The 19,526-nt window shown below is 39.2% G+C and overlaps 1 protein-coding gene across 3 annotated transcripts in view; it reads left to right on the forward strand.

Moving 5' to 3' along the window:
- The window catches only part of atp6v1h (ATPase H+ transporting V1 subunit H), a 95,113-nt gene extending 77,318 nt beyond the window's left edge, over positions 1–17,795 (forward strand). For all 3 annotated transcript variants that reach the window (XM_007260174.3, XM_007260175.4, XM_015608574.3), the window contains one exon: positions 17,237–17,795. In XM_007260174.3, coding sequence (XP_007260236.1) covers positions 17,237–17,303 — 67 coding nt within the window. In that variant the 3' untranslated portion in view covers positions 17,304–17,795. The remainder of the gene's footprint in view (positions 1–17,236) is intronic.
- The last annotated feature ends 1,731 nt before the right edge of the window (positions 17,796–19,526 follow it).

Consider the following 19,526-nt stretch of genomic DNA (forward strand, 5'->3'; position numbering starts at 1 on the left):
ACCTGGATATGGTTCTCCTTTATAAACTTTACCTAGAGACTCCCAAACTGTACGGGATAGGCCAACAATATGGCTTTTGTTTAGCGTTCTTAAGCATTCTTTCCAGCCCATACTCAACCCTGTTGCTCACACTTCAGATATGTAATTGTATAAAGATAGAAAATTCATTTTCCTTACAACTACCTCAGTGCACTTGACTCAATCCCTTTCCACAATGAACTTGCTTTTGATGCAGTATGTCACCGAAATCTGTGTGGGGAAAAAAGCCTCCGAACATGCCCCCCACCATGTCCCCAGTCCCATTTCCACACTTGGGGTTGCCAGATATATAGACAGCAGCATGCAAACAGTGTGCAAATGGTGAAAATGGTGGAGCTGGCTATTTTTCACTGAGCTTCAGAAAGATCGCTTACCCATAGCTGGGCAATTTACCAATTGGACTACAGCCTACATCCATTTCACACGTTGGCTTGAATTTAATTCAAATAGGTTCTTTTAACATAAGGCTCCAACTTTGGAGCACTAGAGCCTCAGACATATCCTAACCTTTTTCAGATTGATAGCACTGTTAGCTGAAGCACTCACGCTGGTTACAGATCACTGATCATAATTAGCTCTTCAGTTTCGTGTTTTTTTTTTATTTAGGGAGGCCAACACTTTTTCAAAAGACTGGGATAGGATATTTGATACAAACATACAAACTACCCTTGATTATAAAATCAGACTAAATGAAATGTAAAAAAAATATGCAAGAAATTCAGATAGAGGGCAAGCATTTTTTCTTGGAAGAGCGGAAGATATTTTTATGAAACATCTAAATGACACATTAGATTGTCATTATTCTCAATACAAAAGCAGTGCGGAACATTCAGGCAGTAGGAGATAATCTCGGAAATGTGCGTTTATGCTGAGATCATAGACTAAAAACCCATTGTGTGATGGACTAGCTGGTGTTGGTTCTCTGTGGATGGCTGTAATTACCGCTCATTACATAAATTACCTCCCTCACTCTCCACGGTCTTCCTTTTTTTCCTAGAAAACACCAGCCAAATGTAACACCTAAAATTCAACCACGTCAGTTGTGACATTTGTGAAGCTGGTGAAAATGGAAAATTAGAAATTAGTCATTTTTAGTCAAGTTGAACTTTGCACACAAAATCACTTCCTAAAATAATCTGTTCCGGCTGTAAAATAAAGTGCAGGTGATTAAGGACGGTTTTAAGTTAAAGTCACTTGTTTAGTTATTTGGTTGCTAAGTTTACTACTGTACGAAATCACTGCAAGGACCTAAAGGTATCTGGCTTACCTTGTTGCATTCAACAGCGTCATTGTTGTTATAAATCATATACAGCTCTGGAAAAAATAAAATAAATTTAAAAAAAGAAACCACCTAAAAATATTCTTTGATTTTCCCAAATTAAAAACCTCTGGAATATAATCAAGAGGAAGATGGATGATCACAAGCCATCAAACCAAGCTGAACTGCTTAAATTTTTACACCAGGAGTGGCATAAAGTTATCCAAAAGCAGTGTGTAAGACTGGTGGAAGAGAACATGCCAAGATGAATGAAAACTGTAATTAAAAACCAGGGTTATTCCACCAAATATTGATTTCTGAACTTTTAAAACTTTATGAATATGAACTTCTTTCTTTTGCATTATTTGAGGTCTGAAAGCTCTTCCTTTCTTTTTTTTTGTTATTTCAGACATTTCTCATTTTCTGCAAATAAATGCTCTAAATGACTATTTTTATGTGTAATTTGTCTGTAGTTTATAGAATAAAACAACAATGTTCATTTTACTCAAACATAAACCTATAAATAGCAAAACCAGAGAAACTGATTCAAAACCTGAAGTGGTCTCTTATTTTTTCCAGAGTTGTCTCATTAGTCATTTACCCAAGATGATCGTGGGTATGTTTAGGATGTTTGTTTGCAAATGAGACTGGACTTTGTTCTTTTGGTCAGCAGCAATTTTTTGCCTTGGAGAACTCCCATTGATTACCATTTTCACCATGCCTTTTTCATCATTAACACTGACCTCAACTGAGGCCAATGAGACATGTAGTTTTTTATTTGTTGTTCTGAGTCCTTTTTGACCTCCTGGATGAGTTGTCCATGCCCATTTAGAGTAATTTCGGTAGGCTGGTAACTTCTGGAAAGGTTGCATACAACGGTCGGTCACCACTAACAGCTATGCTATATGTGCTTTAACGTCCTTCAGCCACATTTGTCGCTTTTTATGGCAGGGCTTCCAACTGTCAACTTTCAGCAGGATAATGCTTGCCCACACACAGCATGTATTTCCCAGGAAACGCTATAAACCTCTACAGTTTTCCCCAATAGATTTCTTTATGTCTTCATCAATAAATCATTATGTTCACACAGTTTTATTTCATGGTTTGATTTGATGATTCCAACAACTCCTTCTTTTTTGTCAGTAAATGTATTTGTAGCTACTTAGTCCAGCTCTGTTAAAGTCTGTGGTCCATTTTACCATTTTTCGTCAAGTTCAGAGAGACATCCTTTTTTTCTACAGCTGTTTTTAAGTAAGTGTTTAAAAATAGATGGACTCCTCTGCTTTGTCACAGAAGGTTGCTGCTTTTAAATTACTTTTTTTTGCATGAGTTAATTTGCACGTCTTTTTCAATTTACCATGGCTTGATGAAGCAGTAGAGCTTTTATTGCTTTTCTTTTTTTCACAACTTGCTGGTTGTGGGAGGCCTGTTTTAATTTCACTTGGAGAACATCATTTCCTTGAGTCGTGAAATATCATATCATATAATTGTCATAATCGCAGTTCATGAGTACTTTAAACTTTTTTTTTTTCTTTTCCAAGTATCAGACTCAGGAATATGCCTCTGCCAAAGGGCTTCTGGTACTGTGGACAGAAAAGACAGATGGTTTTAAAGAGCCCCATACTATACAGCAAACGAGGGAATTTAAAACATTTTTACTGTGCAATGGTTCATCTCTTTACCATCTTCCCACCAAGGACATGCACCATTGTGTTTGGGCTTTCAGCTTCCAATTCCCATTGGCATCCCAAGCATTAGCTAGACATGCATCAGCTCACATCTAGCGTCTAAAATCCAGTTAGCCAAAGTTATTGCTCCTGTTTTCTTCAATAGTGCTGTTATGTGTCCAGGAGACAAATTACATGTGCGCTTCATTCTCTTGCACAATCAAATTAGCTGCTCCTACTGTTGCGCTTGGTAAAGCAGAAGCTCTGTGTTCACCTGCCATGCACATCAAGTCTCCACTAACTTGCGAAGCTAATTAAACAGAGAAGTAAGTTGCTATTTATAGCCTGTTGTTTTTCTGATGACTGATTACAGATTGAACTAAGGAAGGCGGGGATGATGCTCATGCTGGGGTACAAATACTTTGCTCTGAAAGGGCTTGAGAATGCTGTTTTCCAAATTCCTCAAGTGCTCAAAAAATATGGCATTGGTTACTGATATTTATTCAAATTTAATTGAATTGTATTTGTACATTTATATTAGATTAGGCTTGATAGGCTTCATATTTATTGTCATTGAGAAAGTTCAAGTACAAGCCAATAAAATGCAAAGTAGCGAACACATATAAAAGAAGTGTACCTCTTGGTGAGCGATTAATGATTGTAAAGATTGCTAGACATGATTCTGGAAATCATTTGAAGACAGTTTCCCAATGGCCAACTTTGATAGAGTCACACTATTATACTGAGAGAAACAAGATGGTTAATTTGATTTACCGCCCACCGTCAAGGCCGGTACAAGCCAATAAAGTGCAGTTAGCATTTACCAGAAATTCAAGGTAGCAAACACATATAAATACAGTGAGTCCAAGAAGTATTTGATCCCTTGCTGATTTTCTTTGTTTGCCCACTAATAAAGACACTATCCTTCTGCACTTTTAATGGTAGATATATTCTAACATGGAGAGACAGAATATCAAGACAAAAATCCAGAATATAATTTTAAAGAATATATTTTAATTAATTTGTATTTCAATGAGGAAAATAAGTATTTGATCCCTCTTGCCAAACACACTCAATACTTAGTGGCAAAGCCTTTTTTTGCAAGCACAGCGGTGAGACGTTTGTTGTAGTTAACCACAAGTTTAGCACACACACCAGGGGTAATTTTGGCCCACTCTTCTTTGCAGATCCTCTCTAAATCATGAAGGTTGGTGGGCTGTCGCTTGGCAACTCTGACCTTCAGCTCCCTCCATAGATTTTCGATCGGATTGAGGTCTGGCGACTGGCTGGGCCACTCCATGACCTTAATGTGATTTTTCTTGAGCCAATCCTTTGTTGCCTTTGCTGTATGTTTAGGGTCGTTACCACGTTGGAAGACCCAACCACGGCCCATTTTCAGATCCCTGGCAGAGGGGAGGAGGTTGTCCCTCAGGATTGTGCGGTACATGGCTCCATCCATCTTCCCAGTGATGCGGTGAAGTAGCCCTGTACTCTTGGCAGAGAAACACCCCCAAAACATTATGCTTCCACCTCCATGCTTGACGGTGGGCACAGTGTTCTTGGGGTCATAGGCAGCATTTTTCTTCCTCCACACATGGCGGGTGGAGTTGAGGCCAAAAAGTTCAATTTTGGTCTCGTCTGACCACAAAACCTTCTCCCAATAACTTGGTTCATCTTTCAAATGATCATTGGCATACTTGAGGCGCGCCTCCACATGTGCTCTCTTCAGCAGGGGTACCTTTCGGGCACTGCAGGATGTGAATCCATTGTTGCGCAAAGTGTTGCCAATTGTTTCCTTGCAAACTGTGGTCCCAGCTGCCTTCAGGTCATTTGCTAACTCCTGCCGAGTGGTTGCAGGATGATTTCTGACCGTTCTCAGCATCATTGCCACCCCTCGAGGCGAAATCTTCTTTGGAGCACCGGGCCGAGGTCTGTTGATTGTCATGTTATAATCTTTAAACTTTCTGATAATTGCACCAATAGTTGTTACTTTCACATCCAACACCTTACTAATCTTTTTGTAGCCCATTCCATCTTTGTGAAGGTCAACAATTCTGACTCTGAGGTCCTGTGACAGCTCTTTGGTTTTACCCATGTTGGAGACTTGAAATCTGTGTGATCTGTCTGATTCTGTGGACAGGTGTTTTTCACACAAGTGATTAGTGAGAACAGGTGGCTTCAGGTCAGGTAACAAGTTGATTGGGACTGTCTAACTGGTCTGTAAAAGCCAGAACTGCTAATGAATACTAAGGGATCAAATACTTATTTCACTCCATGAAATACAAATCAATTAATATATATTCCTTAGATTTATTTTCTGGATTTTCTTTTTAATATTCTGTCTCTCCATGTAAGAATACATCTACCATTAAAAGTATAGAATGATCATGTCTTTATTAGTGGGCCAACGAAGAAAATCAGCAAGGGATCAAATACTTCTTGGACTCACTGTAAGTGCAAACCATAGACTGTATGTAGCTGGACAGAGCATCGTCTCTCAAAAGTGAAGCCACCACAGGTCGGGCGCTCCCTGCTGTTCGGTTGCAGAAAGCTGTGTAACCCCACCCATCCCCATAGGTTTCAAAACAGACAACTTTCAATCACATTTTTTTCTAATATACTGTAATTCTACCTCCATTATTTAAATGCAACAGTTAGTGTAACCTCTGCTTATATTGCCAAAATTTTATATCCCCACATAATTCATTTTTAAAAACGTTATTCAGCTCTATTCAAAAAAGGTGTGGTTATTGTAAAAGGGCTGCTTATGGGCGGGACCAATAACAGACCGTCAGCTCCGCTCCAATCTGCAGCCTGTGACCGCAAGGCAGCCCTCAGGGGCGGGGTTATTTAAATGAGTAGACTGTCTCTCCACAGTCTTTCTCCCTCCTCTGGTCTCTACTGTGCAGACTCGGGTATCAGGATCGCCAACATGGCGGAAGATTTTGGCATCATTTTCATTGAATGAATGGGAACGGCGACACGGCATCCATCTTTTTTTACAGTCTCTGGTGCAAACCCATTATGAGGTATAATGAATGTATAAGGTGTAGATCCAAGAAAACAAGTACACAACACAAATGCCAGTGCCTGGCAAACACCCTACAAAACAAATGGTGCTGACTCAATTTAGATTCTTATGTTACTGTGACATTTCCAACCATTATGGCTCTATTTTAGCAACCTATAGGCACGGCGCATCTGGATTCAGGGCATGACGACTTTGGTGTCGTGAGGACGCAAAAAGCATGCTTGAGAATAGACTGTGGACAGAGTGTATGGTTGCAAAGAGCATTGTGATGCTTATGCAGGGTGTACACAATTCTTAATGATCTAACATATCAAGAGATGGAACATCTTCGGGATGAATTAGCGTGGAGCCAGGCCTTCTCGTCTGATATCAGGGTCAGACTTCACAAATGCACTTGTGGATGAATGGTCAGAATTTCCATAAACACACTCCTAATCCTTGTGGAAACCACTGAGTAGTTGAAGCGGCAAAGGGTGGGCCGACATCATATAAAACCCTATGTGTTTGTGAGGGGAGATGAGAGAATACTTTTGGCAATATATTCTACTTTGGCAAGGACCACATTGTCATAAAGACTGGATCAGAATTGCTTCCAAACATTGGAAAGATCTTGTCGGGTGTTCCTGAGACTCAAAGATGAGATCTATGGAGGCTCCACTTCACAACTTACAGAACTTAAATTATCTTTAAGGGTTTTGGTGCCTGATTGATCAATTTTATAGAGACTTGTGGAGTCCATATTTTGGAAAGGCCAAGTTGTTTTGGTGGCACAAGGAGACCTACCAATTTTAGGCAGGCAGTTTTAATGTTATGGCAGTTTGGTGTACATGAGAGAATTCATATTGTTAATGTCTTGGTGATTCGGATTATCCGTATTACTGGCCATTTTTTTTATTTGTTTTTAATTGAGCATCACTTTTTGTTTTTCTCTAGATTGCTTCTTTTTTTTTTTTTTTTGGTCTGGTTGGCAGACCTTTGGTGCCATGGGAAGCGCATTGAGCGTAAAAGGATAAACATTGCTGTCTCTTCCATGGGGGGTGCAAGGAGCAATTAAACAGCTGTACAAACACTGTATAAAGCATGAGATCATAATACGACAGCGTAGTAAAATCAGGGTCACTGTGTGTAAACACAGCTCTAAAAACAGCTCTTGTTAAACTGTAAGTGCTAAGCTGGCAGCACTGTGTGTTTTAGCACTGTTGTGCTAGGGATTTTGTAAAAGTCTTTTCCGGTTGAATTTGGTTAGAGAGGCTTATTTCAGTGGAACACTGACAAACAAATCTTATTTATGGCCATTGTGCAGAGTAGAGGTGGGACAAAATATAGATATATTGTTTTTGATATATATTTTTTTCGTTTACAATACTTTATTGATACTCCCTAAGACACACCACCCCAGTTTGTCTTACTAAGTTTGCTTCATTACTCCACAGGGGGAGCTAGTTAAGTGAATAGGGTAAACTTGTGGTGAAGAATATTGGTTATCAAATTGTGTTTGTGTAACTGACACCAATAGATACATACTGTATTTTTCGCCCTATAAGGTGCACTTAAAATCCTTTAATTTTCCCAGAAATCGCCAGTGCGCCTTATAATCAGGTGCGCCTTATGTATGAATTTTACCAGTCAGGTTGTAAAGAGCAGTAAAACCCCTCCGCTAAAGTACAGCATTATACAGGAGTTTCAGTTTAGTTCTCCAGCACCGACACTGGAGCAGTATTAGCATTAGCCGCTAACTACGGTAAGCGCTAGCCCTCTCACCTTTCAGAGTATTATCAACCGGTAATAGCTAGCACTGCTGGAGCAGCATTAGCATTACCCGCTAACAGCACTAAATGCTAGCTCTTTCACCGTTCAGAGTTGAGTATTATCAGCCTTTAGCCTGCTGCGAACCCCGGTTAGCACTGGTGGAGCAGCATTAGCATTAGCCGCTAGCCGCGCTAAGTGCTTTTTTTTTTGGCCATTCCGAGGTGAGTATTATCGGCCTGTAGCCTTCTCCTACCCCTGGCTAGCACTGCTGGAGCTGCATTATCATTACCTGCTAACTGCGATAAGCACTCGCTCTTTCATAGTTCTGCAGAGGCTGCAGTTAGCAGCTAATGCTAATGCTGCTGCACCCACACTTAGTGGAAATTTAGAAATATAAGCTTACTGTAAATAAACAGAAGAGCTTTACTCACCCAAATAAACAGTTTTCAGGAGAAAAATCTGTGTAGACTAACATCAAGCGCTTATTTGACTTTAAATTATTATTTTTTAAAGAATTACAGTTTTGTAATTCACCCAGTGGCGAGACCTGCTAAATTAGAAAGAAAACATGGTGATATCTCTTTTCCTTGGTGTCGCATAATGTTCCTTATAATCCAGTGCACCTTATAGTGTGAAAAATATGGTAATTATTTTATTAGTATTTTATTGTTTTAGTGACACAGATGTCTTGAAGTTTCATAGAGAACTGGCTGGAGATATATAGACTTTTGCAGAATCACAGTATTTATGATGGCATCGTTATCGTGGGCGACAAATTGTGATGAAATATCTGGAAAAATACAATGAACAAAAAAATTATTTTTCCAGTAGTAGGCCCCAAAAAACGCTAAAAAAAGATCCACAGGAAAAGACTCTTCTAACAATACTGCATGACCTGGTAAACTAGTAAAATGCCCTATTGAATAAACAACATTAGAAGCTTTCTTTGAGAGCAAGAGAGGAGAAAGTAACCCTATCTTTCCTGCTTATCCTCTGAGAAGGTTGTGAAGCTGATCAATTGTTCTGCTGTTCTCAGAACAATGGATTGATCACCTCAGAGCAGATCTCTGCTTCATTACATCTATTTAAAATTACTTAGCAGTTAGAACATTTTTTGCTCACCATCCAAAAGAATGAACTTGGTGTGTCTAAATAGTTGTTGTTTTAGATGTTGGTTTTCTGTAGGAATGCACAGATCAGCTCAGAACAGTTCAGATCAGCAATTACAGTAAAGTTTGTCATATAGCAGATGAACACAGTGATATTTGAGAAGTGAAGTAAAGTTTATAGGATTTACAGAACGTGTGCAATAATTCTTTAAACTAAACTAGGCAGGTGCATAAATTTGGGCACCCTTGTCATTTTATTGATTTGAATACCTTTAGCATTCATTATTGAAAAACAAATTTTGTTTGGTAAGCTCATTAACCCTTTTTCATAATTGAATTGACCTGTGTATGTAGCTCAAGGGTCAATGTGGCCATTTGTAAGTTTTTCTCCTCTTTGCATTTTCTCTAAAGATGTCTCTAAAGTGTCAAACGTAGTTAACCCACAGATCATCTAACCCTCAGAGTCACTGTGCATCGTTCAACTATTCAGCGCACTTTACACAAGAAGTCTTTTCTGAGCACACGCCACAAACAGAGTATGCTAAAGCTAAAGAACATTTAGACAAGTCAGCTTCATTTTGGAATAAGGTTCTGTGGACTAATAAAAAATTGAGTTATTTGGAGGGAGGTATACATGGTGAAAAAAAAAAAACACTGTATTCCAAGACAAACACTTAAAGCTCCCCACAGTAAACTTTGGTGGTGGTTCCATCATGCTGTGGGGCTGTGTGATCAGTGCAGGTACTGGGAATCTTAAAGTTAAATGGATTTCAGTCAATATCAGCAGATTCTTCAGAACAATGTTCAGGAATCAGTGAGAAAGTTGAAGTTAAAGCGCCGGTGCTGGATACTTCAACAAGACAACGACCCTAAACACTAAACACTGCTCACACTCTACTAAAGCAATCATGCAGAGGAACAAGTACAACATTCTGGAATGATCATCTCAGTCCCCAGACCTGAATATTATTGAATATTAATCTGTGGTGTGATTTAAAGCGGGATGTTCATAACCAGCAACCATCCTGACTGAACTGGAGATGATTTGTAAAGAAGAAAAATCCAAAATACCTTCAACCAGAAGCCAGACTCTCATTGGAAGTTATAGGAAGCTATTGGCTCTCTATCTCGATGTCTGTCTCTATGTCTGTCTGTCAATCTCTGTCTTTCTCTCTATCTGTCTGTCTTCTGTCTGAAGGCTGGTCTCTGATCTGTGCTCAGTACTGTAGACTAAAGCCTTGGGTAGACTACAAGACTTGAAGTGGGAGCAGATTATAAACAGTCTGGACGTATTAAGCTAAACGACTGTTTTTGCCTATTTTTATCAAATCTGAACAAATATAGAGCACACACTACACGGCGAGGCATGAAATACTCATGCACCACACTACGTTGTATACTCACGTTTCCTAGGAGATTCAGATACCTACATAGAGGTGCATTATCGTTGTTTGTGCTGTTTTTGGTGCAGAGGCAAACAAGAACAGACTTGCCACAGTTGGAAATCAGAGTAAAAGTCGTGTAGTGTAACTCCAGCTAAAGGGTGTTTTTAGGGCTGGGTACCCGATACTGTTACCTGTTTGATACTTTGAATGTGGTACCGATACCCAAACTATACTTTTTCCAGTACCTTTTTTAAATTCTAACAAAAAAAATGCAAAAAGTGATAATTATTCTTACAAAATATATTTATTTAACAGCGGACATGAGTAATCTCATTCTCATGCTGTCACCATGAGAGGCTGCCATACTTTTGGATCTTGTTGGAACAAAAACAGTGAGCATGTTTTTTTTGTGGCACTTCATTAAGAACAAATATAACAGCATTGTTTTAGCTCCTAAAACTACGCATATTTTCCCTAATGCCAGGTTTACACTAAACGACTGTTTGAGTCCTTCAGTTATTGAGACTTTTACACTACATGAATGATTAGCGACACGGGGTCACAAATTACACGATTTCTCATCGTGGGAAACACGTTTCCTCATGAGAACGCACCTAAACTAAAAGCACACGAAAACTAGCAATGCCATGCTAGAGAATCTCTATAGAGGAGAATACGCACTTGCAGTGAGTCCAACATTGAACGGGTTCATATGAAGCAACTGAGTTTACAAATGTCTGAAAATGTACTTATGTCCTCAACGCAGAACAATATCAAATGTTTTTTGTACCGCAGACAATTTTTTTTTTATCATTTTGCACTCCAGTTATACGCCTTTTAAACAAGCTCTACCTGTATCTCCAGGATCAGCTCGTCAACCAATCAGCTCACAGTAGCAGTAATTCTAGTGCTTTACAGTTTAAAACCTGTTTTTTAGATAAACTGAAATATACAGACAGACTTTCTTTGCTTTTTAGTAAAATACATTATTCTGCTTTCTGAAATTAATGAAATACTCAGAACAAGTAGTTCATAATTATTTTTAATTAAATTTGTTATCTTTTAGCTCCATTCACCCCTATTCATAAAAGACTCACTCACAGGCTCCCTCTAGTGTTTAATAGTCATTTCATGATGTAACAGGGGGAATGGTAGGGTGGTCAGACTCTCCATAAACAGCTCTGGTGTGTTTTGGACCCATGGTTCTCTCTTTCTTTGATCCCATTGTCTGTAGGTAGCCACTGCTCCTGACTCCTAGTCGCTGACTGAGTTAGATATTAAACATGTTGAATATTTGCTGGACATCTGTCACTTGTCTGCAATCAGTCAGCGACGGCTCAACGGGTGGCACCAATTTTTTTCCGTACTCTGTAGTACTGAGACATTTTGATTGGTACCTTTTTGGTATTGAATTTCGAAACCCAGCTGTAGGTGTTCAGAGAGGTCAGGATATTTGAGCAAATGTCTGCGAGAGCTCTTGTTAATTTCTGGATTGCTCTGGATGGAGTATTTCTTAAAAACTCTGTAAAAACGTTGGTCTGGGTTTTTTTTTTTTTTTTTTTTACAGTTTGCCGTTCTAGGGCAGTTTTTAAACCTGTTTAGTATGGAAGACATGTCTGGCTGTTTACGAGCCTCATCATTACGGAAAAGACAATTCTGGGCTCAATCCGGTCGAAGCGGGCGGCATAATCAGCTGTCTGGGGACTTATTACAGGACTGATCTGAGGTCATTAGAAAGCGTAATGTGGTGGCCGGGATCAGAACATTTGACCAGACAATATTGTGAGAGTGCTTTTAAGGCAGAGAGCGGTGCAGAACAAATGGAGGGGAATTAAGAGAGATTCAGCGTCTTCAAATTGATGTGATTTGAATGAGTTTGAATATTAGCTGGAAGGCACTGAGGTGTTTAAAGGTCTGTATGTGAGGGCCTTTATTTAATCAGAACGCCTCCAGCCTGGCAGCCCTGCCTACACGCTTTACAGAGCTTCTGACAGGTAAATGTGTTACATGATGGAAAGAGTCACAGATGTGCAGGTTTTTATTTATCAGCGTCTTCAATTAGCCTTTATAGCCATCAGTGGATCGCACTGTCGTAGTTGTTGCTATGGATTTCAGGCCCCTCAACAGATGGTGCAGAAGCTGTTAAGGTCCGTGTGTGCGTGCGTGTGTGTGTGTGTGTGTGTGTGTGTGTGTGCATCTGTATGCGTGTGTAGCACAGATTGTCTACTGTTAATGCTGTGTGTTCAATAAGTGGGACTGACACGCGTGTCTGCAGAGATCTTGTTAAATGATTATTAATGCAGAATTATTTGCAGCACTTTAACACATTTTCTCTCTTTCTGTCTCTTCCTTCCTCTCCTCACACTTCTTCTCCATCTCTCTCCCTCTCTTCCTTCCTCTCCCACACTTTCTCTTCCTCTCTCTCCCTCTCCCTTTTCTTCTTACATTTTCTCCTCCGTTCTCTCCTCCCTCACTTTCTCTCCATCTCTCTTTCTCTCTTCATTTCTCTCCACTCTCGTCACACTTTCTTTACATCTCTCTCTTCCTCTCCTCACACTTTCTTTACATCTCTCTCTTCCTCTCCTTACACTTTTTTACATCTCGCTCTTCTTCTCCTCACACTTTCTTTTCATCTCTCTCCCTCACCCTTTCTCTCTATATCTTTCTCTGTTCCTTTCTCTCCTCACCCTTTTTCATCTTTCTCTTCTCATAAATTTTCTCTCTCTCTCTCCTCACATTTTCTCCCCCTCACTTTCTTTGTTCGTTTCTCTCTTTCTCTCCTCACAAATTATTTCTCACATCTCTCTTCCAATGTCTCTCTTCCTCTACTCACACTTTCTTTCTTTCTCTCTCTCTCTCTCTCTCCATCCTCTGTTTTTTTCTCTCCTCACCCTTTTTCATCTCTTTCTCTCCTCACACTTTCTCTCATTTCTCCCTCATCGTCTTTTCTACTCGCAATTTATTTCTCTCATCTCTTTCTCTCTTTCGCTCTTCCTTGGAGTTCTCTCTCTCTCTCATTCTCTTTTTCTCTCTTCACTTCTCTTATTACACTTTATTGCTCATGTATCTCTCTTCCTTTCTTTTTTGCATTCTGCATTTTGCATTTCTCCCTGTTTCTCTCTCGAATTTTCACTCTATTGCACTCTCCCCCTTCTCCTTTTTTCTCTCTATCTATCTTTCTTGTTCTCTCTTCTTTTCTCTTTCTTCTTGCATGTTCTCTCTATTTCTCCTTCACTATTTCTTTGTGTTGCGCTCTTACCCTTTCTCCTTTTCTTTCTTTATCTCTCTCTCGTTCTCTCTTCTTTTCTTTTTTCTTCTTGCATGTTCTCTCTTTCTTTCATACTTTCTTTCTATTGCTCTCTCTTTCCTCTTCTCCCTTTCGCTCTGTCTCTCTGTCTTCCTTTCTTCCTTCACACTTTCTCTCCTACCCTTTCTCTCTCTCTTCTCGCATGTTCTCTCAATTTCTACCTCACAGTTTCTCTCTCTTGCTCTCTCTCTCCCCTTTTCCCTTTCTTTCTCTCTCTCTCTCGCTCTCTTCTTTTCTCCCCTCACACTATTTTTACCTACCAACTTTCTCTGTCTTTTTCTCTCTGACTTGCTTTGTTTCTTCCTTTCTTTTCTACCCTTTTTCTCCCTCTTTTTCTTCTTGCTTTTTCTAAGTCCTGCTTTCTCTCTATTACTCTCTCACCCCCTTTTCCTGTCTCTCCCTCTCTCCCTCTCTCTCTCTCTCTCTCTCTCTGTCTCTCTCTCAGTTCATTATGGATGTGCAGTAGCATGCTGTTCTCCTGTTTGTCCCCAGCAGCTGTTGCAACTGTAATTGTGTGTAGATTGAAAAAAAAAACTTGAATACAGTAAATTGAAAAGAATTATAATTTAAAAACTGTGCGCTTCTATAATTCTAAAGCTAATTTTTTCCATTAACTAATGGGGCTAATCATTTTGTTAATTTATTCCATTAACTGATAAAACCGAAGCACAATTACAGTCATTTCAGTCCTTCAGCACTGTATTGTTTTTATTCTCTGTGCATCAGAACTGATTTACAGTACAGAGCAAAGGGAACACCATGTTTGTTTTAGATGAAAAACAATACTTAATAGATGGAGGTATGTGCACTGACATAATTAAATTATCTTTCTAATTGAATAATTTGATAATCTGTTTGTTCTTTTAGGATTCCTCAGAAAACAAAAGACCCTAACACAGCAATCGTAGAGATCTGAGCAAGAAAAGCACAAATGCGGTCCATTTGCTGCAGAGGGTAGGCTTTTAGGGCCTTTTAAAGCTTTTAAGCTTCAGCAGAGGAAGCAGCTTCTCACAATAAGGCATTTGCATTATCCGCATATGAAGAAAGCTTTTTACAGTTTCAAAAGGCATCTTTCACAAAGTCTTTCCATTAGAATGGGAGATTGTTTAGAAATACAAGCTTGAAAAGAAGAACCTGTAAGAGTTTTTTTTTCTTGGATGTGAAGATGCTTTCCCCATGCAAATGCTTCTTAGAACTGTTATAGTTCTATATATAACTATTGTCATGTGTACAATTGAATTGCAGTGTGTTGTCTGTGTGGTTGTATGCAGTCCAGAAAAAAGTCAGGTTAGGAAAAGCAAAGCAGACTTTTATAACAATGCTGTAATCAGCCGTATGGTGGTTTAGAATTGGTTGGGCGTAATAGTCATGCTCTGGACAGAACAGGCAGTGCTTAGTTTGAGCCATTCAGGTTTGTTGCTTATATTTGTTTATATATGTTGACCATATTTTGGTTAGATGTACAATAAAACCCTGGTAAATGACTGACAAACTAGTTTTAGGCTCAAGTCTTTAGCTTAGAGTTATTTAACATTTGTTTATCTGGAATGTTGTCAACTTGACGTCATTCCCAGCTCCAGTATCTCAGATATATTTCTGAGGTAAACGGAACTGTGCGAGCATATGTGCTAATGTGTGTACAGATGAGTTGACTTACCACTGCAGCTATGAGCTATTATGAAAGCATCAAGCTAACATGCTAACCATGTGCTAAAACACAAGCCACCACAAGCTGTGCGCTTTGAGCTCTTTTAATGCATACAAGTAAAGGCAGGACCCTTTTGGGAACTAAGCTCCCAGATTTCTCATTTCTCATAAGTGCATATGTCACTCCTTCTTCTGATAAAGCCTAGTAGTTGTCAGTGTTTTATATCATCAACAACTGAAAGACAAACTAATTACAAAAAACTATTAAGTATATTAAAACATTTTTATTGTTTTAAATAGGCTTGTCACAATAATTACATTATCGATTTATCATACAGTAAATAAAAACATACTTAATAATTTAACCTATTGAGTCTATTAATGTTATATTAATGCTATATTTATTCTATTAGATTTTATTTATATTAGATTTAGGCCTGCCTGTCATGATAATTACATTCATATAAAATCGTACAATATATAGAGAAATGTTTGCTGAACTTGGCCAGAATATCAGCAGTATTATTTGCGGCCCAGTATCATTTGCGGCCCGTTTCCTGTTTTGGAGCGGCCCGCGAGGTATTTTAGAAATAGAATGAAAGTTGGCCCGCTGTTAAGCAGGTTTTTATAATGTGAGATTCAAAGTTTGAAGGCTAGGTGTCAGAAACGGGCCAAAGAGTCTAAAAGCGGAGAGGGTGCGCATTTCTAGCGCAGAACAACGGGGTAAAAGAGTCTAAAAGCGGAGAGAGTGCGCATTTCTAGCGCAGAAAATCGGGCCAAAGAGTCTAAAAGCGGAGAGGGTGCGCATTTCTAGCGCAGAAAAACGGGCCAAAGAGTCTAAAAGCGGAGAGGGTGCGCATTTCTAGCGCAGAACAACGGGGTAAAAGAGTCTAAAAGCGGAGAGAGTGCGCATTTCTAGCGCAGAAAATCGGGCCAAAGAGTCTAAAAGCGGAGAGGGTGCGCATTTCTAGCGCAGAAAAACGGGCCAAAGAGTCTAAAAGCGGAGAGGGTGCGCATTTCTAGCGCAGAAAAACGGGCCAAAGAGTCTAAAAGCGGAGAGGGTGCGCATTTCTAGCGCAGAAAAACACAGTAAAAGAGTCTTAAAGCGGAGAGGGTGCGCATTTCTAGCGCAAAAAAACGGGGCAAAAGAGTCTAAAAGCGGAGAGGGTGCGCATTTCTAGCGCAGAAAAACACAGTAAAAGAGTCTTAAAGCGGAGAGAGTGCGCATTTCTAGCGCAAAGAAACGGGGCAAAAGAGTCTAAAAGCGGAGAGAGTGCGCATTTCTAGCGCTGAAAAACAGGGCAAAAGACTCTAAAAACGGAGAGGGTGCGCATTTCTAGCGCTGAAAAACAGGGCAAAAGAGTCTAAAAGCGGAGAGAGTGCGCATTTCTAGTGCAGAAAAACGGGCCAAAGAGTCTAAAAACGGAGAGGGTGCGCATTTCTAGTGCAGAAAAACGGGGCAAAAGAGTCTAAAAACGGAGAGGGTGCGCATTTCTAGCGCAGGAAATCGGGCCAAAGAGTCTAAAAGCGGAGAGGGTGCGCATTTCTAGTGCAGAAAAACGGGCCAAAGAGTCTAAAAACGGAGAGAGTGCGCATTTCTAGCGCAGAAAAACGGGGCAAAAGAGTCAAAAAGTGGCGAGAGTGTTCAGTTGTAGCGCAGAAAAACAGGCCGGAGAGTCTAAAAGTTGCTGTAATTAAGGAGTTTAATATTAAGAGACATCATGAAATGAAACATCAACTTGAAAAATCTTAGTTTACACAACACTGTCAAAGATAAAGATAATAAGTCAAGTAAAATGGTGTGTAAATGAAATAATCAGGAAAATTATTTCATTATTTAAAGTGGTATATTTCATTATTTGTTTTATTACAGAGTGTGGCCCGTGACTTATATATGAAATATATGAAATATATTTCTCTTTCTGGCCCCCAACAAAAAACACCCCTGCAGTAGAGTATATTGCATTATTACACTCCTTGTTCTAGAAGTGTGTGTGCAGACAACCCTGACTGACGCTGTTAATGTTTGCTTCTTGTTTTACAGGGAGTACCTGGGGAAGCAGCTGCAGTCCACGGAGCAGTCCACTCCAGCTGTGGCTGCCAGAAGCTGAACAGTGCGTTTGTGTCTGTGGATGTTGTGTGAATGCTATTACTGCAGCATTATGAACGTGTGTGTGTGTGTGTGTGTGTGTGAGAAATTCACAGAGGATTATTTGATGCTCTAAATTGTTCCACTGTGTTTGTGTCTGTAATTCTCACCACAACTGGACTGATGTTTCCTGAATCTCCTGAAAGCCCTGATCAGTAACTGCTGGAACAGCAGCCTGGCTGCTCTGGAATGATCTCAGAGATGTGATAAATATCTAAATATAAATATATCTAAATGTACTTTTTGTTGAGTCCTAATAAACATTCTTTTGTTGCAATATCAGCAGCTAGCTTTGCATCAGCAGTAACTGCTCGTTTGGGGCTGTTTACTTTCTTTGTGTAAAATTGCGTGTCTTGTTGTGAAAAGTTGTTTCCAAAGTAGATGTTATTCAATGTTATTTATGTCCTACGTGCAAAATAACTAGTGTGCATTCCAATAAAGAATTCATTTCAAACGTTTGTTTCCTTTTTTGCTTCATGCCAGAAAAAAGGGAGCGAGCAAGCATCATATAATGATGCTTAAAAGTTTGAGAATAATAATAATTTCTGCATAAATATGACTTACAACATCATCAGATTTTACACAAGTATTGTGTTAAAGTAGATAAAGAGAACCCATTTAAACAAATGAAAGAAAAATATTATACTCAGTCATTTATTTATTGTCATTTATGCAAAAATATAGAAAATTCTAAAGGGTTCACAAACTTTCAAGCACCACTCTATATAACACTAACATCTACCACCCTACAGATTTCTATAGTTTTTGTTTTTTTTTTTACTTATATTTTTCAGATTAGCAATCATAGTTAAGCATCAAACAAATATATTCTTGATAAAGTTATAAAAATGAACATTTTATTAATGGTAAAGTTCATTTGTCCAATTACTTTTGAACCACTGAAATTAGAGACCCCCCAAACTGTGGTATTGAATCCACACCCCACTGTCACTGGTTTGGTGCTTTGACTGCTGAGCCACCATACCCAGACATTAGTAGATTTAATGGACATACAATAGAGCATCTTTCACCCATGTTTGACCAGTCTCTGAGCTTCACACACTGAAAGAAAACCCCTGATCATTTTAATGATTTTCCTTTATAAATCATTAGTTGTTCAGATCAGCAATTTCAATTAAATATATCATATAGCAGATGAACACAGTGATATTTGAGAAGTGAAATTAAGTTTATAGGATTTACAGAAAGTGTGCAATAATTCTTTAAACTAAATTAAGCATGCATTTGGGCAACCTTGTCATTTTATGGATTTGAATACATTTAACACGAATTACTGAAACAAAATTTGTTTGTTAAACTCATTGACCCTTAACCTACATACACAGGATCTGAATTCAATTATGAGAAAGGGTTAATGGGTTCCAATTGCAAGTTTTTCTCCTATTTGCATCCTCTCAAAAGAGTGGCAACATAAAAGTCTTAAAACAACATTCTCAAATAACCTGAAAACAAAGACGGTTCAGCATCATGGGTTAGAGGAAGGATACCAAAAGCTATCTCAGAGATTTCAGTCGTCAGTTTCCACTGTGAGGAACATAGTGAGGAAATGGAAGATCACAGATCACACTGTTCTAGTTTAGGCCTGAAGTGACAGATCAAGAAAAATCTCAGATAATCAGAGGAGAAGAATGGTGAGAACAGTCATAGTCAACCTACAGAGCAGCTCCAAATACCTACAACATCATCTTGCTGCAGATCACTGTGTCACTGTGCATCGTTTAACAATTCAGCGCACTTTACACAAGGAGAGGCTGTATAGGAGAGAAATGCAGAAGAAGCCTTTTCTGAGCACACGCCATAAACAGAGCCGCTTGAGGTATGCTAAAGCTAAAGCACATTAAGACAAGGCAGCTTCATTTTGAAATAAGGTTCTGTGGACTGATGAAAGTAAAATTGAGTTATTTGGAGGGTGGTTATTTATGCATGGTGGGGAAAAGAACACAGCATTCCAAGACAAACACTTTAAAAGCTCCCCACAGTAAAATTTTGTTGTGGTTCATCATGCTGTGGGGCTGTGTGATCAGTGCAGGTACTGGGAATCGTGTTAAAGTTTAGGGTCGCATGGATTTCAGTCAATATCAGCAGATTCTTGAGAACAATGTTGAAGAATCAGTGTGAAAGTTGAAGTTAAAGCGCCGGTGCTGGATACTTCAACAAGACAATC

The sequence above is a fragment of the Astyanax mexicanus genome, chromosome 8, assembly GCF_023375975.1.
Source record: "Astyanax mexicanus isolate ESR-SI-001 chromosome 8, AstMex3_surface, whole genome shotgun sequence".
NCBI classification, from domain to species: domain Eukaryota; kingdom Metazoa; phylum Chordata; class Actinopteri; order Characiformes; family Acestrorhamphidae; genus Astyanax; species Astyanax mexicanus.